Here is a 16,521-nt window from a genome sequence, read left to right as displayed (position 1 = left end):
AGCACAGAGAACCCAACAGGTGCCCACTCCCGGAATCTTCTTGGGCACCCACACAGGGCCGGGCCGGTGAGGGGGCAGGTCCAGAGAGCTGATCAGAGGGAGGGGTTAGAGGGGGGGTGGCTGGGCACCTGCGGGAGGGGGGGAAGAGTTCCAGAAAGGGGAGGAGAAAGAAAAGAAAACCAGGGGCATAGGAAAAGAGATGAGAAAGGGAGAGATGAAAGGGGGGGAGAGGAAAGAGGGGAGGAAGAGAAAGAGAGAGCAGAAAGAGAAAGGAGAGTGAGAGGAGAGGGGGAGAGGGAAGAAAGAAGAGGGGGAGAGGAGAAAGGGAAGAAGGTAAGAGAGAGAGGGAAACGGGAGAGGAGGGAGAGGGAGGAAGGAAGGGGAGAGGCATGAAGGAGAGAGGGATGAAGGAGAGAGAGGAAGGGGAGAGGGAGGAAGGAGAGAGAGGGAGGAAGGGGAGAGGGAGGAAGGGGCGAGAGGGAGCAAGGGGAGAGGGAGGAAGGGGCAAGAGGCAGGAAGGAGAGAGGAAGGAAGGAGAGAGAGGGAAGAAGGGGAGAGGGAGGAAGGGGAGAGAGAGGAGGAAGGAGGCTGGGAGGACGGAGTGGGGCGAGGGGAGGGGCGGAGGCGCAGGTTCTCCCAAGGTCGCGGCCGCGCGGGCCGCTGTCCCGGCGCCCGGCGAGGTCCCGGCGCGCGTCCCGGCCGTGCGGGTGCCCGTGCGCGGCGGGCGGGGGCGCCCGGGGCGGCGCGGGGGGCTCGGCGGCGGCCGTGCGTCCCGAGCGCGGCGTGGCACTTGGCAGACGCTCCCTGGGCGCCGTCCGGGAGCCCCGGCGGCCCCGCGCCCGCCCCGCGCCCGCCCCTCGGCCGGCCCCGCGCCCGCCCCCGGCCCGGCCCGGCCCCCGCCCGCGCGCCCGCCCCCGGCCCGGCCGGGACGCGGCGCCCGCACGCCTGAGCCGCGGCGCCACGCGGGCCGGGATGGAGGCGCCCGCGGGCGGCGAGGCCGGCGGCGACGGGCCCGGGGCGGGCGCCCACCCCGACGCGCGGGCCCCGGGCAGCGCGGCCGCGCGGGACTCGGAGCGGCAGCTGCGCCTCCGCCTGTGCGTCCTCAACGAGATCCTGGGCACCGAGCGCGACTACGTGGGCACCTTGCGCTTCCTGCAGTCGGTGAGCGCCGCGCCCCCGCCCGCGCCCCTCGCCCGCGCCCCCCGCCACTTCCCGCCACTTGCGCCCGCGGGTCCCCCCGGAGCTGCCCGCCGCGCCCCCGCGCGCCCCGGGCCGGGCCCCGCAGAACCCGGGAAGCCCGGGGAAATCCTCCCCCGTGTCCCCCGCCCGCCGGCGCCCCGCGGGCCCGCGCCGACCCCGCGCCCCGGGGGTCCCGGGGGTCCCCAGGCCCCGCGCGCGCGCGCGCCGGACCCTCGCGGCACAGCCCCGGGCCAGGCTCCGGGCGGGGAACTCCGGAGCCGCTGCCCCGCGCCCGGGGCGGGCTGGAGAAGGGTCGCGGGATCCCCATCGGGGGTCCCCGCCGTGGCGGGGGTCGCCCCCGTTCCGCGCCCCCCACCCCCCCGCTCCGAGGCCCGAGAGGCGCCGGGGCGTGGGGAGCGGCCCGGGACGCCGCCGCCGCCGCTTCCTCTGTCCCGGGCGGGGAGGGGGCGCGGCGCGACCCCCCGTCCCCGCGAGCGCGGAAGGGGCCGGCCGGGCCGAGGGGCCGGCGGCGCCGGGAGGGCTTTAATCTCGGCGCCCCCCGCCGGGACCTCATTTACTCCCTCCGGGCGCGAGGAAGTCCTGTAATCCGGCCGGGGAGGGGCGGCCGGGCCTGGGCCAGCCTCGCCGGGACCCCAGGGGGCTCCGTCTGGGACCCCTGGGGCTTGGGGGTCCTGCCACAGTTGTGTGAGGTCCAGGCTCCGGAGTCAGGAGGAGAAAGCCGGGGCGGCTCTGTGTGTGCGTGTGTGTGTGTGTGTGTGTAGTTTGTGTGTGTGTGTGTGTTTGTGTGTTGGGGTGTTGGGGAGGGTAGGGGAGGTATTGGAAACCTTTTTGCTAGAGGACCCTTCTAGAAAGGGCTGACTTCTCATCTCAGCTTCTACAGTTAGAGCGCGCGCACACACACACACACACACACACTCACACCCAGAATTTATACACACATGCTCAGAATTTACACACACACACACACACACACTCCAGGATCTGCTCAGTCTGCAGCTGCTGGTGTCTGAGTTGCAGATGGGGCCGGCGGCCCTGGGCTCCGGGGGCAGGTCCGATTCCGATTCCGATTCCGATTCCCGGGAGCTGCCGGCCCCTCGGTGTGGAAGAGGAGCCGAGCCCGTCCCTGTGCTAATGGAAGGAGAGTGGACCTGCCTGCCCCGGTGGTTCGCCCCAGAGCAGAGGCGGAGAGAGGGAGCGGGCGTGAGAGAGAGAGCGAGGGTGCGCTGCGGTCGGAAAGTGTCCGCGCGGGCAGAGCCCAGAGCCCGGGTCGCAGGGGGCTGGAACCCGCCCTGTGATGTGGGCGCAGCAGGTTCCTCTGGGGGCAGAGTCGCACAGTGCTCGGGGGTTGCCTGGCACTTAGGATGCAACAGCCGCTGCTCCGGCCGCCTGTAGAATGTGTGTGTGTGTGTGTGAGTGTGAGTGTGAATGTGTGTGAGTGTGTGAGTGTGAATGTGTGTGTGAATGTGTGTGTGAGTGAGTGTGTATGAGTGTGTGAGTGTGTGTGAGTGTGAGTGTGGATGTGTGTGTGAGTGTGAGTGTGTGTGTGTATGAGTGTGTGTGTGTGAGTGTGTGTGTGTGTGTGTGTGTGTGTGTGTGTGGTGGGGGCAGGCTTCTTATGGATGTCCCGGCCAGGCACAGAGAGCGAGACCATGGAGTCCCCCTGGCTGGGAGGGGCTTCTCTTCCCTGAGCCCCTGCAGAAGTGGCCCCTGAACAGTCCAGGGCCGTGAGCCCAGAGCTCTCGGGGACTCGGGTTCTGAGCTGAAGCTTCCCCGGGCCACTCGGCAGAGGGGGCGGCCGCTGGGCCCCGTGACTTTAGGGAAGTGACTCAGTCTTGCAACCTTCATTGTCTGTAAAATGGGACACGGCTCCGGAGCCTCTCTCTGTAGGGGAAAGTTGAGAGGGGACAGATGAGTTATATAACTGTGTGCGTCTGGTCGTGTGATTAGTTGTGATTAGTACGGCAATCAGCATTATCTTATCTGGCGGTTGAATAAGACAGTCATCAGGGCTATCAGACTGCATCAGCCGCAGAGCCTGGGTGGTCAAGGAGGGCTGCCTGGTGGAAGCAATCTTTGATGATTTTGGGCCACGCCTGACGGTGCCATCAGAGACGGGGGTGGGGGGGGCTCAGTGCTGCTCCCTTGGTGTTGCTCACGGGTCAGTTCCGAGCTGGGGGACCATGTGGTGCTGGGATCGAACCCAGGCTCTCCTGCGTGCAAAGCGTGCGCTCCAGCCCTTGGGGCCACCTCCCTGGCCCCGAGAGCACTTTAAGGTGTCAGGAATGAGCATGTGCACTCCCTTTAGACCCTCTGAGGTCCAGCTGCCGAGACTTTGGTCCTGTTGGGGCCTGTGGCTCGTGGGCCCCCAGGACACCCCCACTCTCGAGTGCTGGCGGCCCTCCTCCTGTCTTGGGGGCCTTTTCATGCTGGAAAGGCGGGGGGGTGGGGCCGCTCCCGGAGGTGCCCTGGAAGCAGGTGCTTGCGAGCCCACGCCGACCCTTGACCTCGGCTGTCGGAGCCCTGGGTGGGCTGCGCCCGTGCCCCAGAGCAGAGCCAATGACTGCAGTGCCTCGGGAACGGCCCTGGGGTCCCCCCGAACCCTGGGCACAAAGGCTCTTGTATGTGTGTAGTTTTGGAGCCACACCCAGTGATGCTCAGGGTTACTCCTAGTTCTGTGCTCAGGGATTATTCCCAGCGGTGCTCCAGGGACCTTCTGGGGTGCCGGGGATCGAACCGTGCAAAGCCAAAGCCCTCCCCACTGTTCTGTCGCTTTGACCGAGATCCCATTGGGGGGAGTGAGGTGGGGGCAGCTGCCCGTGGGCCTGGGCCCCCTGCAAGCCTCCCCCGGCTCCTGGAGGCTCCGGGCCACCTGTGTGGAGCTCAGCCCTGGCCACGGACACCCCCACTTCCTGCAGCCACTTCCCCCCCCCCCCGTGACCCCCGCTTCTCCGCCTTACAGGACAGGACAGTGGAAGGCCACTCTGCCCAGGCCTGCGGGGGTCCTGGAGGTGCTTGTGGGTTCCGGGGGGCAGCGGAGGCTGATACGGGCCCAGGGGAGGCTGGACACGCTTCCTCCTGGCCGGGTGGCTCTGGGGCCCCTGTGGACCCCGGGGTGGTGTGAGAGGGAGGGGGAGGCCCTGGGGTGCCCAGCGGGGGACAGTAGCAACCCCCAGAAGACTCATCGGTAGAGAACAGAGACCGGTCACTCCCGGGCAGCACCCAGAGCCCGGCCTGGCCAGCCGTGGGGGCCGCTGAGCATCACGGGGTGCAGCAGGAAGGCCCCAGCGTATGTTTATTCTTGGCGGTTCTGCTTTTTGGGGTGCGGGAGAACAGCGCTGCCCTGATCAGGGACCCGAGTCCCCGTGTGGCCCCCGTTTTGCTGCACAGACGCCGGGCCCTCGTTTCTGGCCCGTGAGAAATGCCAGGAGCTGGGGTGAGGGGGGGGAATGGCCTTCGCGACAGAAAGGGGGGGTCCTCGGGAGGGAGCTGCCAGGAAGCTGTGCAGGAAACTGTGGCCCTGGCGGGCGGACGTGGCTCGAAGAAGGTCGCAGGGACTTGCAAAACGGGGCGGAGGGGAAATGCTGAGAAGCCCTGCGGGGGACCCTTTTTATTCATTTATTGTTTAGTTATTTATTTATTTGCTTTTTGGGTCACACCCAGCGATGCTCAGAGGCTGCTCCTGGCTCTGCACTCAGGAATCACCCCTGGCGGTGCTCAGAAGACCCTGTGGGATGCTGGGAATCGAACCAAGGAATCAAGCAAGGCAAATGCCCTCCCCGCTGTGCTATTGCTCCAGCCCTATTCGTTTATTTTTTAAATTAAAAATAACTTTTTTTTTTTTTTTTGCTCTTTTTGGGCCATGCCTGCCTGGCAGTGCTCAGGAGTTTCTCCTGGCTCTGCTCTCAGGAATCACTCCTGTCGGGGCTCAGGGGGCCATAGGGGGGTCCTGGGAATCTGGGTTCGGCCAGGTGTGAGGCTAGCGCCCTCCCTCCTGTACCGTCACTCTGCCCCTGGGGCCCTTCAGCTTCTCCGTGTGGCTCTGTGTTTTTTGGAGACGGCCGTTATATTTTCAGCAGGATTATTTGGTGAATGTGGTGGCGATGGATAATAATACACTCATGCCACAAGTGTCCGGCCGGCCTCCTGGAGAGCATCTGTCAACCCTAGGGCTCCAGGGGCCATTGTCTTTCCTTCTTTTTACCAGGGACCCGGAGGCACAGAGAACCCCAGTCCACACGGCCTGAGCCCCTGGAATTCAGAGTCCACCTTTTTGCTTTTTTTTTTTTTTCCTCTTTTGGGTCACACCCGGCGATGCTCAGGGGTCACTCCTGGCTCTGCACTCAGGCATGACTCCTGGCGGTGCTCAGGGGACCAGGTGGTGCCAGGAGTCAAACCTGTGACCTCCCACGCACGAGGCAAGGGGCTATGTTGGCCACGACCCTGAATGACCCCCACCCGGTGCTGTGCTCACAGCAAAAATCACTCCCTTGTGGGGTGCCCAAGGGTGCAAGAGTCAGGGCAGAGACCCAGAGTGACCCGGCCCGGGTTTCTGTGCTGGGCTGCGGCTCTGAGAGCCTTTGGGTGGCTGGGGGCCGGAGCAGTAGCACAGTGGGGAGGGGGTTTGCCTTGCACGAGACTGACCCGGGTTCGATCCCCGGTGTTTCATGTGGCTCCTGGGCACCGCCAGGAGTGATTCGAGAGTGCAGAACCGGGAGTCAGCCCTGCACATCGCCAGGTGTGGCGGCACAACCAGGAAGAAAGACGAGAAGGGAAAGAAAGCCTTTGGGTTTTCTTTAAGAAACTCAGAGCTGAGGGAGCTGGTTGGGAGAGCCCAAAGGAGCGCTCGTGTGCAGGGCCCGGGGCGCTCCTGTCCCCGAGCCTGCCCCCGTGCAGGGTCACGGGGAGCTGCCCTGAGACCACCGTGGCCTCGGCCTGGGGCACTGACCATCCTGTGGACAGGTGGACATTGGGTTTGGGGTTTTTTGGGGGCGGGGCAGGGGGATTTGGTCACCCCTGGCAGTCTCAGCGCTTAGTCCTGACTCTGCATTGGGGGTCACTCGTGGCGGAGCTCGGGGGCGGGGTGGGGGGGCGTGCGTGTGCCCGGAGGGAGCCCGGCTGGCCGTGTGCAGGGCTGGCGCTCTCCTGCGGCTGTGTCAGAGCTCCAGCCCGAAGGCTTGTTTCATTCATTCATTCATTCATTCATTCATTCATTCATTCATTCATTCATTTATTTTCTTTGCTTTTTGAGTCACACCCGGTGATGCACAGGGGTGACTCCTGGCTCTGCACTCAGGAATCACCCCTGGCGGTGCTTGGGGGACCCTATGGGATGCTGGGAATCAAACCCGGGTCGGCCGCGTGCAAGGCAAAACGCCCTACCCGCTGTGCTGTGGCTCCAGCCCCCCGCAGGCTTATTTTCAAAGTGAGTTTGCGGCCACTGAGTTTCTGGCCTGTAGTGCTGTGCCCGCCCTCTGTGTCCCCCTCAGCATGAGCCCCCTAACGTCCGGTGTTGCGCGTTCCCAGCCGCCCGCCCCGCCTTCCGCTCTGGCCCTGCCTGTGTGGAGCACCTGAGCATTGGCGCGTGCGCCCACGCCACCGGCCCGGCCCCTGTCGCTCTGGCGTCTTGACCTGGCACAGCCGGACCCCTGCAGCTCTCGGAGGCCTTGGGGTACCCACTCCCCAGAGACGGGCGCTCTTGACAGCCGGTGAGCTGGGCTGGGCCGGCCTCTGACACGGGAAACCCACATCCTCTCGCCTCACGGGCCTCCCCTCGCTCCGGCTGACGCGAGGCTGAGAGCTGCTCCCCTGCAGGGCCGCCAGACCCCACCTGGCTGCCCCTCCCTCCTCTCCCCTCCCTGAGTGCTCTCTGCCCCCACGGCCCCCACTGTTCCCCACGGGGGACAGTGCCTTGGGCTCGAGCCCTGGCCGGAGGTGGGGGCCCTGCAGACCCATCTGTGTCCCCCCGCTTCATCTGTCAGAGTGAGGTTGGGGGGCTTCTTTTTTCCTGGGGGGACCCACACCTGGTCTGCTGGGGGCTCGCGTTTCTGTGCTCAGGGATTGTCCGGGCTAGAGCTGATCTTGTTTCGGGGGTTTCAGAGACAGCTTGAGAGTGAGCGAGGGGCGGCCTGAGACCCCTTGTTTGCAGGGGAGACCCTGAGACCCCTGTGCAGGCTGGGAGAGGGAGGCGAGCTCCTCTCCTGGCCCCTGGCGTGGGCGCATTCTTTGTCCCGCATAGGTCCCTGCATATGTGTGCATGTGTGCATGTGTGTGTGTACATATGTGAGTGTGTTTATGTGTGCGTATATGTGTGTGTCATGCATGTGTGCAGGTGTGTGTGTATGTACATGTGAATGTGTGTGTGCTTATGTGTGTTTATATATGTGTGCATGCATATGTATATGTGTTTGTGTATGTGTGTGTTTATGCGTGCCTGAGTACGTGTGCATGCATGTGTGCATGTGTGTGCATGTGTGTGTATGTGTGTTTGTGTGTGCATGTATGTGTGCATGCAGGTGTGTTTATATGTGTGTGCGCATGTATGTGCATGTGTGTTTGTGTGTGTGCTTGTGTTTGTGTGTGTGCACGTGTGTTTGCATGTGTCTGTGTGTGCATGTGTGTACATGCTCACAGAGGCAGCGTGCTCAGGCTGCTCCCTTGGCCCCGCGTGTGCCTGGTACTCTGCTGTGACCCAGGGGGAGACTGGACTGCCGTGAGCCGCACGTGTCCAGGGGATAGGCCAGGGCTGGCCCCCGCTGCGGCCCCTGCGCGGCTGCCTGTCCCCGGAGAGGAGCCCCGGGAGAGGGAAACCCTCCAGCCACCAGCCCTGTGGGATTATTTTTATGTTCCTGGCTCCTTGAGGACCAGAGGGCGTCCCTCTGCCCCTCTTTTGTCCCGGGCTCTGGGACACTCAATCTGTGTTTACTCGCCCGCAGCCTCCCCGGGGTGGGGCTGACAGATGACCCCTGACTCCAGGCCAGGGGACCAGGGGACGGAGGCTATTTCAGGCTGCGGGCCCAAGGCCACCAGAGGCAGGTGGAGGCGGGTGGCCCTGGGCCCTGGACTCTGGCCTTGTGCCCCTTCCCCCTTGGCCGGGACGGGGCCGGTGGGAAGGCTTTGCGAGGCCCGGGTCCGAGGGGCAGGTGGGCGGTCACCTCTCCGGTTTCCAAGTCCCAGAATCATTCTGTCATGGGCTTGAGGCCACGGGCGTGCGGCCAGAACAAGCGGGGCCGGACCCTGCTGCCCTCAGGCCGTGGGGACAGTGCCCGAGGCGTGAGAACAGCCCAGGGGCCCCTGTGTGCTCCAGGAGAGCCCGTGCTGCAGGGTGGGCGTCTCCAGGGGTTATTTGGGCCGGAGGGTTTGGGTCACTCCTGACTCAGTGCTCAGGGATCACGCCTGTGGTGTTCGGGGACCAATGGGGTGTCAGGGGTCACATGGGGTGGTTGGCCTCTGTGCAGGGCCAGCGCCTCACCCCCTGTGTTATCTCCAGGCCCCGCCAGTGCTTCTTTTGCTGGTGGGGAAACAGAGGTTGAGCAACTCGCCCGAGTGGCTAGAGTTGGGGAGAGGAAGCGCCCGGAAGAAAATAATAACGTTGGGGAGGCGGGGGTGGCCTCTGCTCTCCTCGGGCGGCCCAGGAAGCCTCTGCCACACGGGGACTGTCTGGACCCAGCCCTGTGGTCGTGAAGGGGCCAGCTGGGCTATATGAGCCTGGAGACTCATGATCTGGGCAGAGGGGGATCACATGTGCAAAGGCCCAGGGGCAGGCCAGGCTGGGCTTGATGGAGAGAGGCAAGAGGCAAGGGTGGCTGGGGGGTGAGGTCGGAGTGAGTGGGGGACCATGAGGGGTGAGGTCGGAGTGAGCAGGGGAGCGTGGGGAGGGGGGTGAGGGTGGAATGAGTGACAGGTGCCAGTGGGACATGGTGAGAAACGGACATTTGATTCTCTGTGGAGGCTCTGGTGGGATTGGACTGTGTTCACCCCGGCACAGCACGGCAGCTGACCCCGGGCCCTGGTGGCCGCTCTCCCTGACCCTGACTCCTGTCCTATGACCCCTAACCCCTGACCCCAGCCCATCGGCCACAGGCTGAAGCGTGACTCAGCCAGCCAGTGCGCTTCTCCCTGGCCTCAGCCACCCTGCTTGCCTCTGGACGGCAGGTCCGGACCCGTCACGGCTGGGGAGGGTCTGGGTGCCCGGGCGTGAGTGCTCCCCACGGCGTGAGTGCTCCCCACTTCCGTGAGGGGCCAGCCCCCCTCCAGCGTTGTTTTCTGTTCAGGAAACCAATTTGCACAGCTCGGTGACACCTCCGGCCCCGCCCTCCCGCGGAGCCGCAGAGCAGAGGGACAGGAGGGGGCAGGAGGTTTCGGGGCGGGGACAGGGCAGCCGCTGGCCCCCGTCCTGCCTCCACACGCAGCCCCCCCCCCCGAAGGCGGTTAGTCCGGCCCGCCCTGCGCCCCTCTTTTTTCTCCAGTGTATTTTTTTGGGGGGGCCCTGTTTGGAGCCACAGCCAGCAGGGCCTGGGGGCTGCTCCCGCCTTGGTGCTCTGGGGGGCTGCTTGGGGCGACCCGGCCTTGGGGGCGTCTGTAAACCTGGAAACGGACCCACAGTTCCTGGACCGCCTCCTTGCTCTGGTCCCTGCCTTAACTCCTCTGCCTCCTGGGCCCGTGTTCTGTCCCCAAGCCCGCCCCCCCTCCCTCCCGGCTCACCCCTCAGGCCGAGTGCCCCCCACTCAGATTCTAACTCTCCCCCGCTGCCTCCCCCCAGCCCCGTTTCCTAATTAAAAGTAAGTTTATTTTTTCGTTGGACTCACAGTGACACAGTTACATTGACACAGTTACATAGTTGCTCATGGTTGGTTGCTCCTGCAGTGTTCAGGCCCCGACCCTCCCCCGGGGCACGTTTCCCACCACCAGCATCCAGGTTCGGTTCCATGTCCTCATTGTCTGTCCCCACATCTCCCGGGGAGGCGTCTCGGAGGAGCCAGCGTGGTGGGAACAGTCACAGGGATCATGTACTTCGGGGGGGAAAAAACCGGTTTAATAATAACTGTGGTGGCCGGAGGAACTGCACAGCGGGGAGGGTGTGACCCCTGAGCATCGCTGGGTGTGACCCAAAAAGGAAAAAAAAAACACTTTCATGCAGAAGATCCCTAACTAATCAGAGAGCCTCTCCCGAGAGTCCCGTGAAGCCCTCGGCCGCCCGCAGCCCCCGGCCCTGCCTCCTGCCCCAGCCCCCCTCCTGCCTGGAGCCCCCGCACACCTTGGCCGCCGTCTCTCGGCGCTTGCAGCCGTGTGAGCAGCGTCGGGCGGGCTCCGCGTGCTTTAAGGGCAGCGGGAGCGAGCGGTTCCCGGGAGGAGGGTGCATGTAACAAGCACAGGTGTGTGTCGGGAGGGGCCGCTGCAGCAGGCCTGGGGACCCGGCTCCCGCGACTGTCCCCAGACACGGCCAGGTGCCTCCCCACGACCGAAAGAATGAAACCCCAGCAAACAACAGCAGCAAAGTATTGAGAAAGCACAAAAGCACCTTCTGTGGAGGGCCCCGGCGTCCCCTCTCCCCGGGGTGCTGGCGCTGGGTCTGAGACGAGTGTCCGGGTGACGGGTCCTTCCGGTGCCCTGAGGCCGTGGTTCCCGGGTCCGAGCCTCGGCTTCACTCCCCGTCCGGGCCGGGTTCCACAGCGTGGGCCGTGTCACTCCTCCCCGGCCCGTCTGGCGACACCCGAGTCCCCGTGTGGACCTGGGTTGCTCGGTGAACAGGGGCCCCACCGCGTGGCCTCCTGGGAGCCCGGTGGCCGGGATTGCTGACTCAGGGCCACCTGCCCGGGGTTACACTGCGGCTCATGTGGGAGGCTCAGTGGCCGCCGCGGGGGACAGCGTGTGTCTTGGGGACAGGGGTCCGGGCAGTGGGGCCAGCGTGCAAAGGCCCTGAGGCGGGAGCGCCGGGCCTTGGGTGGAGGCGAGGTGAGAGGCCCAGGGGCTTCTGAGTGGAGGCGAGGCTGGACCGTCCTCCGTTTGCTCAGGTGACCCTGGGCACTGATGCCGCTAGGGCCAGGGCGGGTAGTGTGGCGGCCGGGCCCGGGGTCTGCAGGGGCCATGGAGGGCGGCCCCAGCTCTCCTCGTGCTCCCGGGACGAGTGTCGTCGTGTCTGAATGAGCGGGACGCCCCACCCAGCCCCACCTTTCTCTCTCTTTTATTTATTTATTTATTATTTTTTTCTTCTTTTTTTTGTCACACCCAACGATGCTCAGGGGTGACTCCTGGCTCTGCACTCAGGAACCACCCCTGGCAGTGCTCAGGGGACCCTATGGGATGCTGGGACTCGAACCCGGGTCGGCATGTGCAAGGCAAACGCCCTCCCTGCTGTGCTCTCGCTCCAGTTCCTCTCTCTCTTTTAAATACCTGGTTTCAGGGGCTCAAGTGACAGTTAAGTGGGGAGGGCGTTTGCCTTGCACGCGGCCAACCTGGGTTCGACCCCGGTACCTTGTATGATCTCCTGAGCCTACCAGGAGGGGTCCCTGAGCACAGAGTGGGGAGTAACCCTGAGCCCCAACGCATAATAATATAAGTGTTGTTTGTTTCCGGGCCACTGCCAACGGCACTCAGGCGTCCGTCCTGCCTGGGCTCAGGGAGGCCAGACGTGGTGATCGAACCCGGGTCAGCCGTGTCAAAGGCCCAATCCCCTGAGGCTGCTGCCTGCGCGGGTCCCAGGCCTTGGTGGCAGAGAGAGGTGCAGGCAGGTCGCTTCCCGGCCCAGGCTGTGTGAGCACTCAGCAAGTATGTGTGGAATGAGCCAGCCGGCAGCCTGGCGGGGGGGGGGGGGGGGGGCTGCCCCAGTTCTGCCCCTGAGCTCAGCCCCGGGGCGGGGAGTATCTCCCCCCCCCCCCAAGACTTCAATGAACAGACCCAGAATGTTCTGGCAACAGACGCTCCCCTCTTCCCCGGTGACAAAGGCAGCTCTGTGAAGCCCGGTGTGAAATCCACCCCAGAGGTGAGGATGGTGCAGGCTCCGGCCCCAGTGCGGGGGCCCAGGGAGGGGCTCGGCGAGAAGTATCTTGGTCCTCCAGGTGGGTGGTGTGCTCCCCCCCCAACCCTTTGTCCTCATTTGGACCCGGGGCGGTGGGCGGGGGTTATGGGAGGAGAACTACGTGGAATGACGCTTCCAGAGGCTCCATAGGGGTCAGTGCCACCACTGAGAAAATGCAGGGAGGGCATTTGCCCGGCAAAGGGTCCCCGGCATCCCACATGGTCCCTCGGGCACTGCCAGGAGAGATTTCAGAGCTCAGAGCCAGGAGTAACCCCTGAGCGTCGCCAGATGTAGCCCCCGGCACAGAACAAATACAGACAACAAAAAAACCTGGTGCTGGCACAGCTGCTGGGAAATGGGCAGTGCCTTTCGATTCCAGGGAGCACGAAGGGTGGGCTCTAGGGAGGAGCAGTCTGCTGCATGTCTTTACAAGGGAGCCACCACCATCCCCTTCGGTTCAGTTCCTTGGGAAACGTTTGTTGGTTAGTTTTCTTGGCCACACTCAGTGCTGCTCAGGGCTTGCTCCTGGCTCTGTGCTCAGGGATCACTGTTGCTGGGGCCGTATGGGGTGCCAGGGGTCAAACCGGGTTCCGCTACATGCCAGGCAAGTGTCTTCCCCACTGTACTGCCTTTCTGGCCCGTCTTTGGGAAACAAGAACAATTAAAGCACACATACACACACACACACACACACACACATATGTAAAGGGCTGGGGAGGGGAGGGCGGGAGCTTGTGAGGACGTAGGAGCGCTAGGTTTGTCCTGGCCCGGCCCCTGCCTGGCTCTCGGGGAGAAGCCTGAGTCCTGGGCCAGGAGCAGAACCAGCCGGGAACAGCCGACAACAGGCCTGAGAGACGAGCGGGACCGAGGGAAAGCCCCGGGCCGCGGGCAGGTTTGCGTCTGCGCCTCGGGGCCGCAGGGCGGCTGTTTCAAAGGCGCCTTCAGGCCTCGTGTTCCTGGAGGGCCGCCCCGGCTGTGGCCTTGGCCTGTGAGCCCAGTGGGCGGGGAGAGGGCACGTGTGGTTGGGACCCCGGCTTTGTCAAAAAATAAAAATAAAAAATGACAGGGACACCCCGAAGCCCCCGGTGGTGTTTGTGAGGGTGTTGGGGGGTCTGCGGGCTGTGTCCCGACTGCCGTGACTGCTCGTGTCCTGTGTGTGGGTCCCGTCCTTCATCCCCGGGGCTGCGGGCTGAGCCGGACCCTGAAGCCACCCGCACCCGGGGACGCGGGTCTTTGCCGGGCAGGGCTGCGGCTCTTCGTGGCGGGCGGGAGGGTGCCCTGGGCCTGTGGTGGGGGTGGGGGACGGGGGCGGGGCTGGCCCGGGGCGGTGGGTGTAGCTGGCGTCACTCACTCCTTCCTGCCAGCGACTGTCACTCCTTGGTGCCAAGACGTGTTCGCGGCCTCCCTGGTGCCAGCTCCTTGTCACAGCCACAGGAGGTGCGGGGAGGTGAGGTGGGGTGGGGCGCGCGTGTGGCAGTGCAGTGTCTGCGGGGTGGGGGGGGGTCTGGCGGTGGCCCCAGCCACTCCCCTCAGCCCCCCCCGTGTCCCCCGTGTCCCCCGTGTCCGCAGCCCGCCCTGCCCTGCCCACCGGCGTGGTGCCCTCTACTCTCCGCGTCCACGCCGAGATCTGGCCTCTTCTTGGAACACTGCTCCCCCGCGCCCCGGGATGGGGTGATGCGGGGGTCCCCGAGGGCGGGGTCGCAGGGGCTGTGCCCCGTAGGGACGGGGCCCAGGGGTCCAGCAGACGCCCCGAGAAGGAGCCGCCTCCGGTCGCATCACTCCTCGTTGCCGCCTCTCCCCGGCCATGCCTTTGGGGGCTGACGCTGTGGGGTCTCCTGGCAGGGGCGCCTTCTGCTCCCCAGGCCCTGTGACACCCCTGCCTGCCGCTCTGCCCCTCGCCCCCCTCCCCGGGTTTCCGGGCCCCACGGATGTCAGTGTAGATGCTCAGACGCCTCCGTGGTACCTTCTCGGTTCTGCTGCTCTTCGTTGGTCCCTCGCCCCGTCCACCCCCTGTCCAGCCTGTCGGAACTCCGGGGGCCCCCGTCACCCACAGAGATCCAGACCTGGCCGCTTCTCTCCCTCTGTGGCCCTACCCCGTGGTGTCCAGCTGGGACCCCTGCTGTGGCCTCTCCACCTGGTCGGACCCTGTGAGTCTGCTCACGCCCCCCCTGGACTCCTGCCCAGACTCATACTGCGCTTCCTGCGCCCCCCCAGCCTCCTCTCTGGACTCGCCCCCCTCCTGTCTCAGGGCTTTGCACATGCTGCCCCCAGGAGGAGGTGTCCGTGCTCCGTAAACAGCCGCCCACCCGACTTGTCAGTTCTCTGCCTGGTGCCCAGCGTCTCAGGGCAGCTTCCCGGCCACGTGCACACACGCCCGCCCTGGCACCCACAGCTGCCCCTGCTTGTTGCTGGGGCTCCCCAGGTCCCTCAGACAGCAGGAGACTCCGCGGTGTGGGTGTGGCCGGGACCCCAGCTGGACTCGGGTGCGACTCTTGGAGCCTCGATCCCAAAGAGGAAAGGAAGGAAAAGACTCTGGGGCCAGGCAGAGCTGAGAGGGCATGAGCTTTGCTCGTGAATACCGGGGTCCATCCCTGACGCTGTGTGGTTCCCTGAGCACTGTGCAGGGAGTAGTCCCCGAGAGCTGCCTGGTGTGGCCCCAAACCCGGTGCTCCCCACAGATTATACCTCCCTTTTTTAAAAAAAAAACTCTGCGCTTGCTCAGGAGCAGGGCTTCAGGCAGGGCTGGAACCAGGCACCCGGCCCGACCCTGAGGTCGCCCCGAGCACGAGCCGAGAGTGGCCGTCCGGGGGCTCAGGGCTCTGCCCGCCGGGGTGCATGTCCCTCCACGGCTCTGTGGCTTTCCACAGACCGCCTCCTGGGGGCTTCTGGGCTAGGCCCTGCGGATGCGGGGGGCGCGGTGGGTGCTGGTGAGGTGGGGCCGGGTGTGCAGCCCCCCCACCCCCCTCCGCCCGGCTTCTGGCCCCAGGGAATTATGAATCCCGACTCCCCCAGCCCCGCGCCTCCTTCCCGGCCTCCTTCCCTTCCCTGCAGATGGCGGGGCTGGGGGCGTCTGCCGCAGCTCCACGCCCCTCCCCTCCCCCATCTGCCTCCTCCGGGCGGGGAGGGAGGGTGGGTGCTCAGGGACCGGGCTGGGGCCATGTAGGGGAAGTGGCCGCGGGGGCGGCCCGAGGTCTCCCTCCAGGCCCGCCTGAGAACCTGCTTTCCAGGTGCTGGGGGGTGGGGGGGAGGGGCTCAGCGTGAGTCTGTGCCCTGGGGCTACTCTGGTCTGTGCCCCGGGGCTAGTCGTGAAGCCGTGATTCTGGCTGTGGGCTGATTCTGGCTGTGGGCGGCTACTCGTGAATCCATGCTCAGTCCCTCCTGCCGTGCTTGGGCACGTGTGCTGTGGGGAGGGGCCCCTGCGCTCAGGAGGCTCCTCACGCGTGTGTCCGTCTCTCGGGCCTGGACCACACTGTTCTTATTCTTTTCCTTTTGGGCCACACCCGGCGATGCACAGGGCTCATTCCTGGCTCTGCACTCAGGAATCACTCCTGGAGGTGCTCGGGGGACTCTGTGGGTTGCTGGGAATTGAACCCGGGTTGGCTGTGTGCAAGGCAAATGCCCTCCCCGCTTTGCTGTCGCTCCAGCCCCTAAAGATGAAGCTTTTTGTTTTGTTTTGTTTGGGGGCCACACCTGGCGATGCTCAGGGGTCTCTCCTGGCTCTGTGCTCGGGGTCACTCCTGGCTCTGTGCTCGGGGTCACTCCTGGCGGTGCTCGGGGAACCCTGTGGGATGCTGAGACTGAACCCGGGTCACTGCGTGCCAGGCAAGCGCCCTCCCCGCCTCACCTGCCGCGCCACCTCCAGCCCCAAACTGAGAGGCTTTAGGGTTAGACGTTAGGAAGCGGCTTTCCGAGGTTGGCGGGTACGAGCTCGGAAGCCCAGACCTGAGAGGACTCGGCTTCACCCCGGCCGGGGCCCCGACACCCCGATGGCCCCCAGAGAGGGCAGGCGGGGCTCAGCAGAGGAGGGAGACTTCACTGAGCAGCTGCTACATGCGGGAGCCCTCTGTGTCCCCGCTCCGGGCCCGTCCCAGGGACCTCGGTCCCACCTCAGACCCTGGGTTTGCGTTCGGCGGGAGTCCCCTGGGAGATTCCACTGGGCCCCTGCCGGCGGGGAAACACGAGCTCGGGCCCTGCTCACGCCCTTGGTCTCCAGAGCTGCCCTATGTGTTAGGTAGGGGTGAGCTGAGAAGAGGAAATAACCCGTAGGTAGGGGTGAGCTGAGAAGAGGAAATAACCCCCACGGCAGA

General features: G+C 65.2%; 1 protein-coding gene across 1 annotated transcript in view; it reads left to right on the top strand.

The window, feature by feature from the left end:
- The first annotated feature begins 972 nt into the window (after positions 1-972).
- PREX1 (phosphatidylinositol-3,4,5-trisphosphate dependent Rac exchange factor 1) overlaps positions 973-16,521 on the top strand; it is a 120,787-nt gene continuing 105,238 nt past the window's right edge. The window contains exon 1 of the mRNA XM_055138937.1: positions 973-1,161. Within this exon, the coding sequence (XP_054994912.1) occupies positions 973-1,161 (189 nt within the window). The remainder of the gene's footprint in view (positions 1,162-16,521) is intronic.

Source organism: Sorex araneus, chromosome 5 (genome assembly GCF_027595985.1).
Source record: "Sorex araneus isolate mSorAra2 chromosome 5, mSorAra2.pri, whole genome shotgun sequence".
Lineage (NCBI taxonomy): Eukaryota > Metazoa > Chordata > Mammalia > Eulipotyphla > Soricidae > Sorex > Sorex araneus.
This window is presented reverse-complemented; position numbering and strand designations above follow the sequence as displayed.